Source organism: Eurypyga helias, unplaced genomic scaffold, assembly GCF_000690775.1.
Source record: "Eurypyga helias isolate BGI_N326 unplaced genomic scaffold, ASM69077v1 scaffold16131, whole genome shotgun sequence".
NCBI lineage: Eukaryota > Metazoa > Chordata > Aves > Eurypygiformes > Eurypygidae > Eurypyga > Eurypyga helias.
The window spans coordinates 9,716-23,316 of record NW_010229060.1 but is presented as its reverse complement, the minus strand read 5'-3'; the positions used below and the strand labels follow the sequence as shown (position 1 = coordinate 23,316).

At 44.2% G+C, this 13,601-nt stretch overlaps 1 protein-coding gene across 1 annotated transcript in view; it reads right to left on the bottom strand.

The window, feature by feature from the left end:
* The window catches only part of ALDH1A3 (aldehyde dehydrogenase 1 family, member A3), a 34,633-nt gene that overhangs the window by 11,323 nt on the left and 9,709 nt on the right, over positions 1–13,601 (bottom strand). Inside the window, exons 3-8 of the mRNA XM_010160258.1 lie at positions 13,222–13,362; positions 10,858–10,987; positions 9,145–9,206; positions 6,295–6,423; positions 3,917–4,030; positions 837–939 (exon numbers count right to left, since the gene is read on the bottom strand). Coding sequence (XP_010158560.1) covers positions 837–939; positions 3,917–4,030; positions 6,295–6,423; positions 9,145–9,206; positions 10,858–10,987; positions 13,222–13,296 — 613 coding nt within the window. The 5' untranslated portion in view covers positions 13,297–13,362. The remainder of the gene's footprint in view (positions 1–836; positions 940–3,916; positions 4,031–6,294; positions 6,424–9,144; positions 9,207–10,857; positions 10,988–13,221; positions 13,363–13,601) is intronic.

The following is a 13,601-nucleotide window of genomic DNA, read 5'->3' as shown; positions in this document are numbered from 1 at the left end:
TGCTTTTTGTCTCACGGTCTAGTTTGTCCCTGACACCTTCTTCCACAAGGACTCACCAAAGGCAGTAACCAGTTTTTCTTGCTGTGGGAATTCAGATGTGGGTTCCTAGATACCGTGCATCAGTTCCTGAAGCCCAGTTTGAGTAGTGATTGTTTAAAGCAGTGTGTCCTTCTGTCACATAGCCAGCTCAAACCAGGTCCTTGCAATGCTCACGGTTAGCAGATGACACCTCTGTTTTTCAACCCCCACTGTGCTACGCAGGAGAGTGAAGAGTATTTTTCCCTGAGCCAGATTGGATTTTCCAACCACTTCGGTGGTTACAGGTTACACCAATCTCCTAGCGCCACTCACTAATGCATCGAAGCCACAACGGAACATGTGAAATGAGTCCTGCAGATCCCCAGGATAGAGGTAAAGGCTGGATTAGATCAGGTCCTACAAATCTCTCCTGTCACAGGAATACCTGCAGAGGGTCTGAATTTTAGAAAACTGTTTTCCCCACTGCTTAACTCAGGCTGTGCAGTAATGCCAACCAAAAAGAAAGCACCACAACAGCAAACACACAAAAATTCAAGATTTAACTGCAACTGCAGCCATCCTCAGGGAAAGGAACAGTATAATGGTCTGCTTGTTTGCCATGGGAATGGACCCTGCGCTGGGCAGGAGCTCCAGTGAAACAGAACTGGATCCTGGCCCTGGACAGGGCTTTCCTCCAGCCTTTGGGGTAGATGCAGTGGCAAACAGCAGTTCTGCTCGCTGCCCAGGGACAGCAGAAGCACACAGAAAGCACCACGCTCAGCCTCTTACAGCACATCAACACAGCAACGGATACTTACGGTCTGCGTCTGCACACACAATGCAGGGGTTTTTCCCTCCAAGCTCCAATGTCACCCTTTTGAGGTTGCTTTTAGAAGCAGCTTCCTTGATCAGTTTTCCAACCTGTAGCATTGAGACACAAAGAGGATGTGAGCTGTTTCCCCTGGAAGTCTAAACTCGGTGTGTCAGCCCGGTGGGTGGCTGAAACTGGTAGAAGTCAGGGATGACAAATGGTTTGCGTTTCCTACTGCTGCAATGTGTTGGGTCAGAACCAGTCCCAGAATAAAAGCCTGTTTTGGGCAGATCTGAAAGGACAGGCTACGTGGGAGCTACAGGAACTGTATCCTGAAGTTACCCACTACCCAGAACTGCAGAGCAAGGCATTTCCCACACAGTGCAGGCTAGTGAGCAACACACAGGCACTCAACGGGGCTCCCATGTTTTGCTTTTAAGAACTGGGAATTCAACTTCTTAGAGTAGATCTTTGACGAGGCAGTGACAAGAGAGAGATTTTGACGTTTAGGAGAAAATTACTCCTTTCTGACAGTTTAGGCTGAGCTCCTCCACACACCAGAGTTGCCAAGACATGCTCCTTCCAAGGCCATACCCGAGGATGTCAACAGACAAACTCCGTTGAGCTCTCCATGGCACTTTCTGCCCAGGAACCTGCTCTGACAATCTGGTGGAATTCATCTGGCCACCCTCTTCTGAAGGGAAGGATTTACTCTGCTTCCAGAATTTAATCAAAGTAATGTCAAACTAAGTTTTGGATTTTTTTTTTTTTTTTTTAAACACACACACACAGAGAAAAATGGTTTCATATCAAATGTTTTCCCCAAATTGTGCCTGCGTGCACTATTTCTTTTTTATACTGGTAACAGTGATTTCTCTTCCCATTTTAAAAACCAAAATTCCTCACAAGAGCATTAATCAAGTGTCACGATCACTTAGTAACCTGATTTTGATAGAAACAGTATGAGTTAAAACTATTTAGAAGCTTCAATTGTTAAAAAAAAACCCAAACCCTGCCTTAATATATATGATTTTCCTCATTTTGTAACTGATTTTCTTGTATTTCACCTTTGCACATGGCAATCTTAACTTAGTTTCTGCCTGAAAATACTGTTGGTCTGGAGTGGAGCTGTGAGCAAGGAAAGCACGTGGCAGCTGGCTGGCAGTTAGGGATCTGCATTTCTCATGGTTTGCCTTTGTAACTCTAGCAAAATTCCTGAACCTGGTGGAACAGATCATCTCTCGTCGCTCAGCAGCCTGGTCCTAGAGTCAGCAGAAGTAAGTGATGCATCCTGCTGCAGACACACGCAGCTTTGAGAGGCATCACTACAAACTAGGTGGCCGAAGAGGAGTAAGTTAAATAAACTCAGGGAAAGGAAGAAATCTAGACGGGAAAATCCTCGTGGAGTTTAAAATCAGTATTTCCAGGCTGGCAGCGAGCCCAAGCTGGGGCTTAAAAACTAAGTCAAAATGTATTTTGAATTAGCTTCACTTCCTGGCTCAGAAACAGTAGCATTATGCTGCAAATAGTGCAGAGATGCAGCTGAACTCACAGATGGGCGGAGGGGTAGAAAACACTTCTAAATTACACATGCATTAGCAAAGAATCTGTCTCCCTTGGTGTTTCCTGCACACCCATGGATTAGGAAGACAAGCACAGCGTCGATAGCAGTTTTTTTGCCTACAGGCTCCAGCAGCTGAGATTTTCCTTCTGTCCCTAATCCACTGGATACTCCTTTTTCATTAAAAACCCAAGCAGATCCATGTGGGCTGGATGAGCCTATAAACTCTATTGTTTTCACACAGCCAGCGTCTAATCTGGGCTAAAAGTTTCTGATCTAGGGTTTGGAGAGAAGCATGTTTCTGGGTAAACTCCTAGATTAGACCAACTACCAAGAGAATAAAAAGCTGGTTGTGAACTTTTACTTGATTGCATTCGTGTTTGTTCCCATGATCCCTGTACAGAAACGGAGGTTTAACGCACCTTCTCCTACGGGATAAGCCAAGCAGTTAGCATGTACACAAAGCCACTAGATGGTACTGTTGTTAAATTCAGCAGCTTCTAGATGTTCAGTGAGTTACCTTTACCGACTAAGAACGCCGGTAATTTGTCATCATTACGAAATGAGATTACACTCTGCAGTTATGAGGGCAGGTATCAGTATGGATGAATTTTGTGAATGCTCAGCAAGAATAATGTTACTCAAGGAAGTAGAAGCAAAGAGACTACATTTACCTCAACCACGCGCAACAGTGACGGCATTTCCCTTCTACGGACACTGCCCCTCTTCAGGGGGTGACGATATATTGCAAGAAAAGTGGAGAGCAGGGAGTGGAAAAACATTCATATTTCTAAGCAACCTTTTGTGTGAGGATTTGCAGCAGTCATTAGTGGAGACAAACCTGTTCGCATGCCACAGCTGCGCTCAGCTCCCTGGACTAGGCCAAGCCATGCGCTCCTTTCCCTCGCGTAGGGAAGAGGAGCTGTAGGTGTCCGATAGTGCAGAGGTCTCGCTTCCACCCCTCTCCTAAGCAAGGCAGCTTCAGCTATTTACAGGAAAAAACCTGAATAGAGGGTGCCTTACTGTGCAGGTCTCAAAAGAAGCTCAACTGTTAATCCAATCCACGTCAGCAGAGGAAGCCTCGGGCACGAGGCCATGTTTTTATTTAAGTCCTAGTTCCTCAGACGTAACTAAAGCCGAGAAGAATTGCTCAGGGCTCTGACTGACATGTTTGCCAGTTGCACACGCTTGCAGGGCAGGACCAGCAGGCACAGCTCCATCAGGTCAATGACATGATGCTAATTCACTGCCAGCCTCCCTGTCTTACCTTATGTCAGAGCATCTACTACTTACAGAAATGTGGCAGTTTGGCAAAACCCAGTTTACACAGATGTGGGATTATCACAAGCACAAAGACCTGAATTAGACAAATCCCGAACACTTCTGAGATATTCTGTCACGTGGAAAATGGTGTTGGCTATACAGAAATCACTGACATTTCATCGGTCCAGGCTTGAGTGGATGACAGTTTTAGTAGAGAATGCAAAGCAGAACAGCAGATGGTTTACGAGAAAGCCATCACCTACCTTTGTTGATCCAGTAAAAGCAATTTTATCAATGCTGTGGTGGGTAGAAATAGCAGCTCCAGCTGTAGGGCCGTAGCCTGGCACAATGTTCACCACACCTGGAGGGAAACCCACCTAAAAGAGAGGTTAAATACAGCTCTTAGAGAGACATTTGGCGCACTCTGGAGCTGATCTGCACTCCTTAGGGTGCCGTTCAGTTCTCAGGGAGCTTGAATTAGCTGCAGGATATTGCTTGCAATTAAGAACTGCAAGTTGCAGACAATGACCAGATACATCCGTGTTTTCCAGACTTTCCAGTAACACGGCTGTGTGCTACCAGCTGGAGTAGACGTGGGTGAAAGTAACAGCCATGCTTAGGAAATTCCAAGTTTCAGTAAGAATTCTTGGAGGAGTCCCAGTTTCAAGTCAAAAGAGAGCGAGTCTTTTGGCCAAACTTGGCCCCCAGCTACTGCTGTGCAGCTGGAGCCAAGGGGTAACTGAATGAAAGTTTGTTTTGAACAAAGGTTGACATTTGTGGTTCTTCAGGGGCCAGAGGGATTAAGAACTCAGTAAAACCTCACTAGATGATGGGGCTAATAAAACAGGAATACAAGAGCAGATGGTAACAGACTTATGCCAGTTTCCACCACATTTACAACCTAGATTAGCCAACTGGTAATTTTGCCAAAAGAGACAAATGGCAAAACTTTAGGTGAAATCCTAGTGCGAGGAGAAGTGTGGGACTTGCTTCTCTGTTTTCACTTCCTGAAACAAGAGTTTCAAGGATTCTGCCCTTCTAGGCTAGCCCTCCCCTACTACTGATTGCACAAGGTTGTTTTCCCTGCATTTTGTAACAATGGAATTGCAGGATATTAAGCGTACACTTCATTTCTTGTGGCTTTTTAATATAAAATCTCAATAAATGCAGATGCTCATTCCTAATACAGAAAAAATGGAAGTAATTGCTCATGCACTACCTTGCAAAAAATCATCTTAATAAGATTTTTTTTCCTTTTTGTGTGTGTGTGTCATAAATCAGAAGGGCAGTCTGATTTTTACTATGGATGTGACAACGATAAAAGTGAGTTTAATAGAGCTTGCATCTTGGTTAATGAGTTTTCAAGAAAATACTGCATGTCAAACTGTGCAAGTAATGGTGTTTGGAGTCAGCAGCAAAGCCACAAGGAAGCAAAAAATGGGTTCAGGTCACCCTGAGCCAAAAAGTTTTTTTTCTGTTTTTCAGCAAAAATGAAAGCCAAAATATTTTGGTTGGCCTAAAATTATTTCATTGAACTTAACACAGAGCTTTGCTTGTGTGTTAACATCTTCTGCATCCTTTTAAAGATGAAAAAAAAAAAGAAGTGTAACTTATTCTTCTGAAAAACTGCAAAGAATTTAGCTAATTTTGGGTGGAGAAAGGAGCATCTTCAAATAAAATTATTCTGCTCTAATTACAATTCTGCCTTAGAGGGAAACTGTGAGAAACAGCTTAGAATTTCAGCTAAAAAAAATGAATTTCATCAAAATTGAATGTCTTTCTTTTGGGGAAATGCTATGCCTGTGTTTGGGGAGCTGTACCTCGAGTGAAAAAAAGCAGTGGTGTGGCAGGCTAACTGTAAGTCATGAAAACTGCACCCTGTGCTCACTCATCCTGTGTAATCTTAAGTCAGACAGAGGAGCCCAAAGTGTCAATTATTAAGGTAACCTTCTATTTTCTCCCAGGCTAAGCCAAGAACAGACAAAATCATCGTCATCGTTAGACTGAGCCTAACAAAGAGACTTTTCCAGCTGAGAGGCAAACGTGTATCTACAACCCTTATAGTTTTCTTCCCGCCACCTCTGTAGGATGAACAGATCTGAGGGCACCTGAGACCCTACCTGACAAGCCCTCAACCAACATTTTGACTTCCCTTTATGTCAGTATCGAGTTGGCTTCAGAGGCCAGACATAGCTAAGTTGCTCTCAAACCGCAGAGATGATGAAGAATTGTTTCCCATGGCACTCTGTCTTGCTTGAATTATCCCTCTTAAAAAATGGTACAAACTCAACACTGCTGTCTAATCACACTCTGTTTTGTCCCATTGTCTAATAAAACAGAGCTGTAGTCTTTCCCTCATTTGGCAGAGGGGTAGACAAGGCAGAAGAATAAAAGCACCATTTTTTCTCTCTACAGCTTCCTGAGAAAGAAGGAAAACCTACAGGGTTTGTGATCTTTGCTACCTCCCAGCCTGCCATGAAGGCCTTTGTGAGAAAAGGCTGAAGACAGAGGTTGTTCTCACTTCCCTCTGTGAGGCTTTAACATCTTTACAACTTAAAAACCCACACAGCCAGTTCAAAATACAGTCTTGCTTATGACCTTAAAAGAACAGTACCTAGACGGGATGTTCAGATTTCCTTACCTCCTTGATCAGCGAGCCAATGTACAGTGACGTGAGAGGAGTTTGTTCAGCTGGCTTAATAACCAAAGTGTTTCCACAGCAGAGCGCTGGTGCCATCTTCCAAACCAGCATTAGCAACGGGAAGTTCCACTGCAAGAACACAAGGCTGGTCAGATCAGCCCAGTGCAGTCACCTACTCACTTCCACGCGGCGTTTTCCCCACCTTCACACAGCTCGGGGAGAAAGAAACAACTGGGAAGAGAGCCACCGAGAGAAGCGGCTGCTTACAACACTGCGTTTGCTTGGACCACGCAGTAGAACTTCCTTGATTTCCCCCCTGAGATCTCAGATATTGCTGGCAGTCCTCAAGTTAATCCTGTAAGTTGGACAAACCCCTGCATGATGTGACCTCATTCTTTACAGGAGTTTGATCACCCTTTGTGTAGGATTTTGGCTGTTCACAGAAATGGTGTTGGAGGCAGCATCCTGATGCATCACTTTTGAGCAGTGTCCTTACATGGGGGAACTGCAGGGTGCGAGTGTTGAAAAACACTCCATTTTTCTCTGTTAGGTATTGGCTGAGTAGTTTGGAGTTATACAATATCATTCAATCCCAGGTTTATAACTAGGAAACCGCAGTGGGTTGTTCACTCATGGAAATCTAGGGGAGGTCTTATACTCCCTTCAAACTGTAAATTGCTCCTTTCCAATTAGTTTTCTTATTTGGAATTAGGAACCAGTCCACATCAGTTTCCCCTGTGCTAATCTCTTTCATGGTCATGTGTATTTGTAGATCTTGGAGCCTAAGCAAGAAGTGGAAAATCTAGCTCACACTAAATCGCAGAAAGGTCATTTGGCAGCAGAAAGGATTTCTTCATTAAAAATAATTAATGCTGCTTTAGGGATGATGGAAGCAGGCCAACAGTAAGGGGACTTCTTGTCAAGACTCAAGCCAAGGGCCTTCAGCTATCAACAAAGAAGCCAAATATGTTAGGAATCCACAAATTCACACTTACAAAAAAATTAGCAGTGTGTTTTTTAAGACATGAGTTCTGTTCTAACCCAGCAGCCCTGAAACAAAGCAGAATTTAGTCTAATGTACTATTCTTCAACTTGCCTCCTCCTCTTTCCCAGGCCTGTTTCATTTCAGTGATCTTCTCCAATGGCCACATCCCATGATTTGCCCATTTGTCATTTTGTCTTAAGCCTTCTTGAAGGCCTGACCTTGCAGCTGGAGCCATCCACACCTATGCTACTTTTCTGTGCTTTCAGAGCATGACATAAATCCACCAGGAGCTTTCCATTGCAGAATGGCCGGTGAAAGTAACAGGAAAGGACTCCAGGGTGCCACACAACATCACTTTGGGATAAAGCTTAGTCATATGCTGCACTTCCTAAGAACTTCTCTTGCTAAGAACATTGGTTTAAACATAGTCAAGCCACCGGAAAAAGACAGGATTGTTAATTGGCCTAGGAAGACATATGCAGAATAGTGACAGAATCTCTTTAAACCGAGCAGAAATGTAGAAATTCACAGACTGTTGGTGTTAGAGATCAAACTGGAAAAAATTGAAGGGGGTTTGTTCTTAGTAAACTGAGGACAGATGTGGGTTTGTTGACTCCAATCATCTTTTTATGAAACAGGGTTGAACTTGAGTCAAATTTGGTTCTGTATTGTATTTATTGCTGATGAAGGGTCAACCTGAAATATCAGAAGTCCCACTGTCCCCTTATAGTGGCCCTCCAAAGCATCCTACATGTAGGCTTTTAAAGGGATAGTTTCCAAAAGCATTGCTGAGTGCCAGAGGCAGCTGAAGTGTGACCATGAGATGCCTTTTAATCGGTGATCAACCTGAGGAACCTCATGTTTTGATCCGAAGTCACAAATCCTACTTGATCACAAGCAGTCACATTGCTTGTTCAGCCAGATGAGCTGTGCAGAAGTCATCCAGCTAAATGTCTGGTAACTAGTACTGACCATCTCTCGCTTTACCTCATCCTGACATCGCTATATAGACCCTACCACCTCATCACCGGGGATTATAACATCAGTCCTGCTGTAAGTAAAAGAAAAATTTCCCCAGATGTCTTTGGGAACTGATCCAGACCTGGTATTCCCAGGGTCCAGCAAATCCAATACCCCACATACATTTATTTCAGGCTTTCCTACAATCTTATCCCAAAGGTCCTAATCTTCCATGGACTTTTACTGATCCAAGGATACAGAGACACTTGGCACATCACCATTTGCCTCATGGCCTGTAGGATACCACATTCAAAGCATTTTACAACCAGGCAGGAACAAACTATGTCTCCCACCTAGCTGTAAAGTCATCCTGGCTGTCTGTTTAAACAGAGCAAGCAACACACACTAAAATTGGAGGTATACCAAGAACTAGCCACACTGTCCCCTCAGCAGAGAATGAGACCTCCAGGAAAAGAAAACTCTGTTCAGTGAGATTTAATCACAGAAAGCTCAGAGAACAGCCAGGGGTTATTAATAATGGAGATGATTTAAAACTCAAAACTATGCATCAGCACCAGGCAGCAAAACGCCAGCACGTGTAATGACAGGATGGTTGTCCCAGCAGTGCCGGAGTCAGAGAGCTCTGACGGGTCTCTGGTGACTGGTGTCGGCCTTAGAGAGGAACAGAACATCTGATTAGGAGACCCACCCTTCCATTGCAGAGGACTTTGTGTTGCCAAGAGGACTTGGCATGGGGGTAAAACGAGAAACTACATCAGGCAACTGGGATGGGAGTTCCCTACAGAACAGCTGTACTTAACTAGGAAAATGGCTGCAGTTTGGGGAGTGCACATGTACTTCTTCCAGTTCTAAGGGAGATGCAGGGCACCATCACTGCTACTTACTGGTGTTATAGCTCCACAGACACCCATTGGTTCATGCCTGGTGAAGCAGACAAAATTCTCATCTGCAAGAGAAAGGATAAAGGAAGACAAAACAGTCAAACCCCTTGCTTCTGCAGAAAGAGGGTAAGATGACTGCACACTAACAGGCTGGGGACAGCACTAAAGCCATGTTAGACAAAGAACCCTGCATCTGCTCATCTTAACTCTTGCCTCTGAGACACCCCAGGCAGATGGAGATCTGTTTGAGAATAGATCTTGTATTAGCTCAAAAGCCAAACACATTCACAGTGAAACCTTTTAAAACCAGGGGTTCAAGTCCTTCTGCGGTCACCCTGTGTTGAGGTTGAGGGGGAGGATAGTGCCCTACCACACAGAAGAGCAAGCACAAATTTCATTCCAAATGTGTTGCCCTGAAAGAAGCAAAGCACTTGTTTTCCTGAGGGAGACAGCTTTTAAATCCATTGTGTACAGGAAATCATATTCAGTGTAACAGGAATTGCTCTTCAGACAAGACATCACAAAAAGATGAAACTCAGGGAGTAAAGTAATGCCACTGATCTTAAAATATTGCTGCTGCTCTTCCCAAGAGAAAGCAGGAAGGATATTTTCCTTACAAATCCATTCTTGTCAAAAACCTAGGTTCATTGTGAAGATCTGACAAAAAACCACGAGCATTTCTAATTACAGTTTTTGGAAGTGATCTCAAGTCAGGACCAACGAGCAGTGTCCAGGCAAGAAGAGTTTCAGGTTACTGTGAATGAGGGTGGCAGATCTCAGTTTATACGGCTGCCATCGCTCCCGCTGCTGGCTGCACAGCCTGAACTAGTTCAGCCCTTCAGAGCCCTTCCTCTCTGCAGTGCCTGCCATTCATACAGCCACTGCCATCACCCACATGCAGGGACAAAACAGGCTGATTTTGAAAATACACCATATTACTCATCGTGCCAGATGGACATCCATCGTCTTAACTTGTTCTCTCCCAAACCATAACTGAACTTATGTAGTTGAGCCCAAGTGTTCTCTTTGTCCCTGCCACAACAGTGCATTGTGATTGCTCTGGCTCTGCAGCCTAGGAAACCTTTTGGAAAATCCCTTCCAAGTGCCAGAAAACTTCACAGGGTCCCTCCAAGAGCTCAGTGCTTTGTTTTCTGAGAGGAGTCAACATCTCAGACCACCTCTTGCACAGAAGTTAAGAAAAACCACTACATGGTCTCTCTAAACATCTGTGAGCCAGCACTGTCAGGGATGCAGGAACATCAGCGAGGCCCTGGGAGACACTGGTGGATTCCACATCAACCCTCTGTCACATCCCCGTGGACAGCACAAGCTCTGCTGACTTCATACAGTTCTCCCTAGAAACCTCTGGCCTTCCACTCTGGCATCTTAATTAATTTCAGTGATAAACCCTAGAGCATGCAGGGTTTCTTTTTCCTTTAAGAATTAGTCTGAATTTAAGCCAAAAAAGTTTCTCTGTTAAAAAAGCAACAGAAGGGCCCATCCATTATTTTCCAGAGAACTTTCCAGGTATTCACATTGTTCTCGCAGTAGTTTAAAACTTGAAGCACATCTACTTAAAACGCATCCTGAGATAGAAAGGAAATGCAAGGCTATTTGTGCAGGTTTTCAGAAGCCAGCCTTTCCCTGCAGCTCCCTCCCCGCAGGCCTCCCTCCTGACCCCATCCCAGCTCTGAAACTGGGTCTGAAGGAACTTACCCACTGGGATAGTTCTGCCCTGAATTTTATCAGCCCATCCAGCGTAATAGTGGAGCGTTTTTATACAACCTTCCAGGTCAATGAAGTACGCCTGCAGAAAAGGTTTTCCTGTGTCCATTGTTTCCAGAGTCTGAAAAAAACCAAATTGCACATACTGTCAGACAAACCAATGCTTTTTGGCTTTAAAAAAAGCTTTTAGAGAAAGTCTTTCTTAATTTATTCTGCCCTGTGCTGCAGACATGGGGTTTCCTTCCCTCACCTTATGTTTAAGGAACAAGCTTGTTAACACAAATAAGGTAGGAGGGAGACGAGACCCAGTAACCCTGATGCATACACCCGTTGCTTTGTTAGCGACTGCGGTGAAGGCGCGTCTTCCGGAAGACTCCCGGAAGGTGGCTGCGGGTGGGATACAGGGCTGTGCTCTGGGCATTGGTCAGAAATGATGTGAGTGTCATGACTTCACCACAACTGACCCTCCGACGCAGATGTTCTGGATTGCAGATGGTGTCACTGAAATCAGTCAGTCCCACTTTCCTTTTATTTAGGAATCTATTTTTTTTTCTACTTCATAGCCCCAAACCCAACCTCTGAAAAGCCTCTTTTGTCCACAGGATGATAGAAAACACATTTTTTTTTTTTTTTTTTTTACAGACTTCTGGTAGAGTAACCTTTGGGTTCAGATCTGTGCTGAGATTAAGGCAAGGGAAAATTTGCTGCGCTGATGCTGAGTCCAGACTAAATGAAGTCCAGTCTCAGCCTGTGCCCTTCTCGCTGCTCTGGACATTAGCTCAGTGAATGCTTTGTTCTGTACGCAGGTCATTAAATGGGATATTGGTGCAAATGGCCAGCATATCCATAAAGGAAGTACTATCCCTTGGTAGATTGAAACATCTTTGTTTACGTATGAAGTCATACCCTGTCATCTTCCACAGACATTAGGGCCCAAACAGCACGCGAACAGACATTCCCCTTGGAATGACTAGGATTGTTATCCACTCTCAACGTCTGCTAAAAGGCCTGATTTTTATAAGCTTTTACTTTGCATGCAGCCAAGGCAGTTATGACTGGTTTTCTGCAGTGAAAACAACAATGCCAAGCAAGCCCTCCCAGATCATAAGGCCAGCAAAAAGCTTGAAATGATTGTCCTAGTTTATGGAAAAAGGAGGGTCCTCTGAAGTCTGATCAAAAAGTGAGCAGAAAATTAACAGGATGTATTCACACACACATATTTTTTTCTCTGCCTTTTATTTACTGTCCAGAACTGCCTTCAGTTGTCCTGCTGAAACTGGAGGCTGTCATGTGGTTAGGAGACATCAAGTTGGAGAAAGTGACCCAGCTCAAAAGTCATGCAAGTACAGGCTCCTAAGCAAGTCCCATGTATGTCAAGTCCTACTCAGTAGGACAGCAGTTCAGGAACCTAAACACATCCAACAGGGCTGAACATCGTAAATGCCATTCACTTGAAGTTAAGCAGAGCCAGAGTGGACTGACAGCAGCTGTAAGCTGAGAGATGCTAGGATCTGCAGGCACAATGTGGAAAGATGTCCAAGGCCCATTGAGTCTAAAGGCTTTCACCAAGTGCAGCACATTTTAGCTTGGGTCCTATCCCCCTCATTCTGCAGAGGGGCTCCTTCAGCACAGGACGGGGAATCATTAGTAATAGTTCTTCAGTGCACAGGTCCAAGTTAACACAGCTTCATGGCTATAAAGAGATTTTCCTGAGCCAGTATATTCAGTAGGGAGAAAAACAGTTCCCACTTACATACATTTTAAACTTTTGCTCTTGCTGAATGTCATCCAAAAAACCCCTCACTTTCCAGCCCCCCACTTTAGGGGAAGCAATTTGTGAAGAAGTCAAACTGGCCTTGCATTTTTGTCACAAAGGACCAAGTCAGTTGCAGTGGTTTGTTTGTGGGTTTTGTTGGGTGTTTGTTGGTTTTGGTTTGTTTTTTTTTCTTAGTTTGATTTTTGTTGTTGGTTTGTTGTTTTGGGGTTTTTGTTTGGGTTTGGTTTTTTGGTTTATTTGGGTTTTAAGATAAGAACTAGAAGACAGCTGTGAACATGGATGACTTAAACTAAGAAAAAATATGTTTATTGCTTTAAAATCTAAGGTATTAATATCTGTAATCACTTCAATAACTAGCTAAAGTTTTGGAGAAGTCAAGTATATGGAAGAACTAACAGCAGTCTAAGAGCCCTAAAATCATCCTGCAGAATGAGGCAGATAAGCCATGACTACTGCATGGATTCTTCTGCTCTTCATAAAGGCAGAAAACAGAAAAACATTAGGTAGCTACGGGTGCAGCAAAGTGAAGTGTTGGAGATAAGTTATCAGGCAACTGTGGCTGCTTTATCACCACTTACTGCCAGGATGACTCTGTCTCGCTCGAGAAGATCAGCCAGCTTGTGCAGGAGTCGTCCTCTGCTTAGGGCATCCATCTGTCTCCATGGAGACCCCCTCTGGAATGCTGCCTTGGCTGCTTCCACCGCATTATCCACATCGGGCTACAGCAGCGACATGTACAAGAAAACTTTAGGTTACAAGGAAGGAGCTGGACAGTGGCACAGAAACCCCATCAGGCTGCTTCCTAGATGATGCTGTGGTGGTTAAACCAAGTTGTCTGACAAAACCACTCCTGTTTTACTCCTGGATTTGGACTCACGCCTGCAATAAGTTTTGGGTTTGGCCTGGGCTCATAAACAGCCTTGGGGTCAGAGTACCAATAGGGCCTTTCATGGGTAAT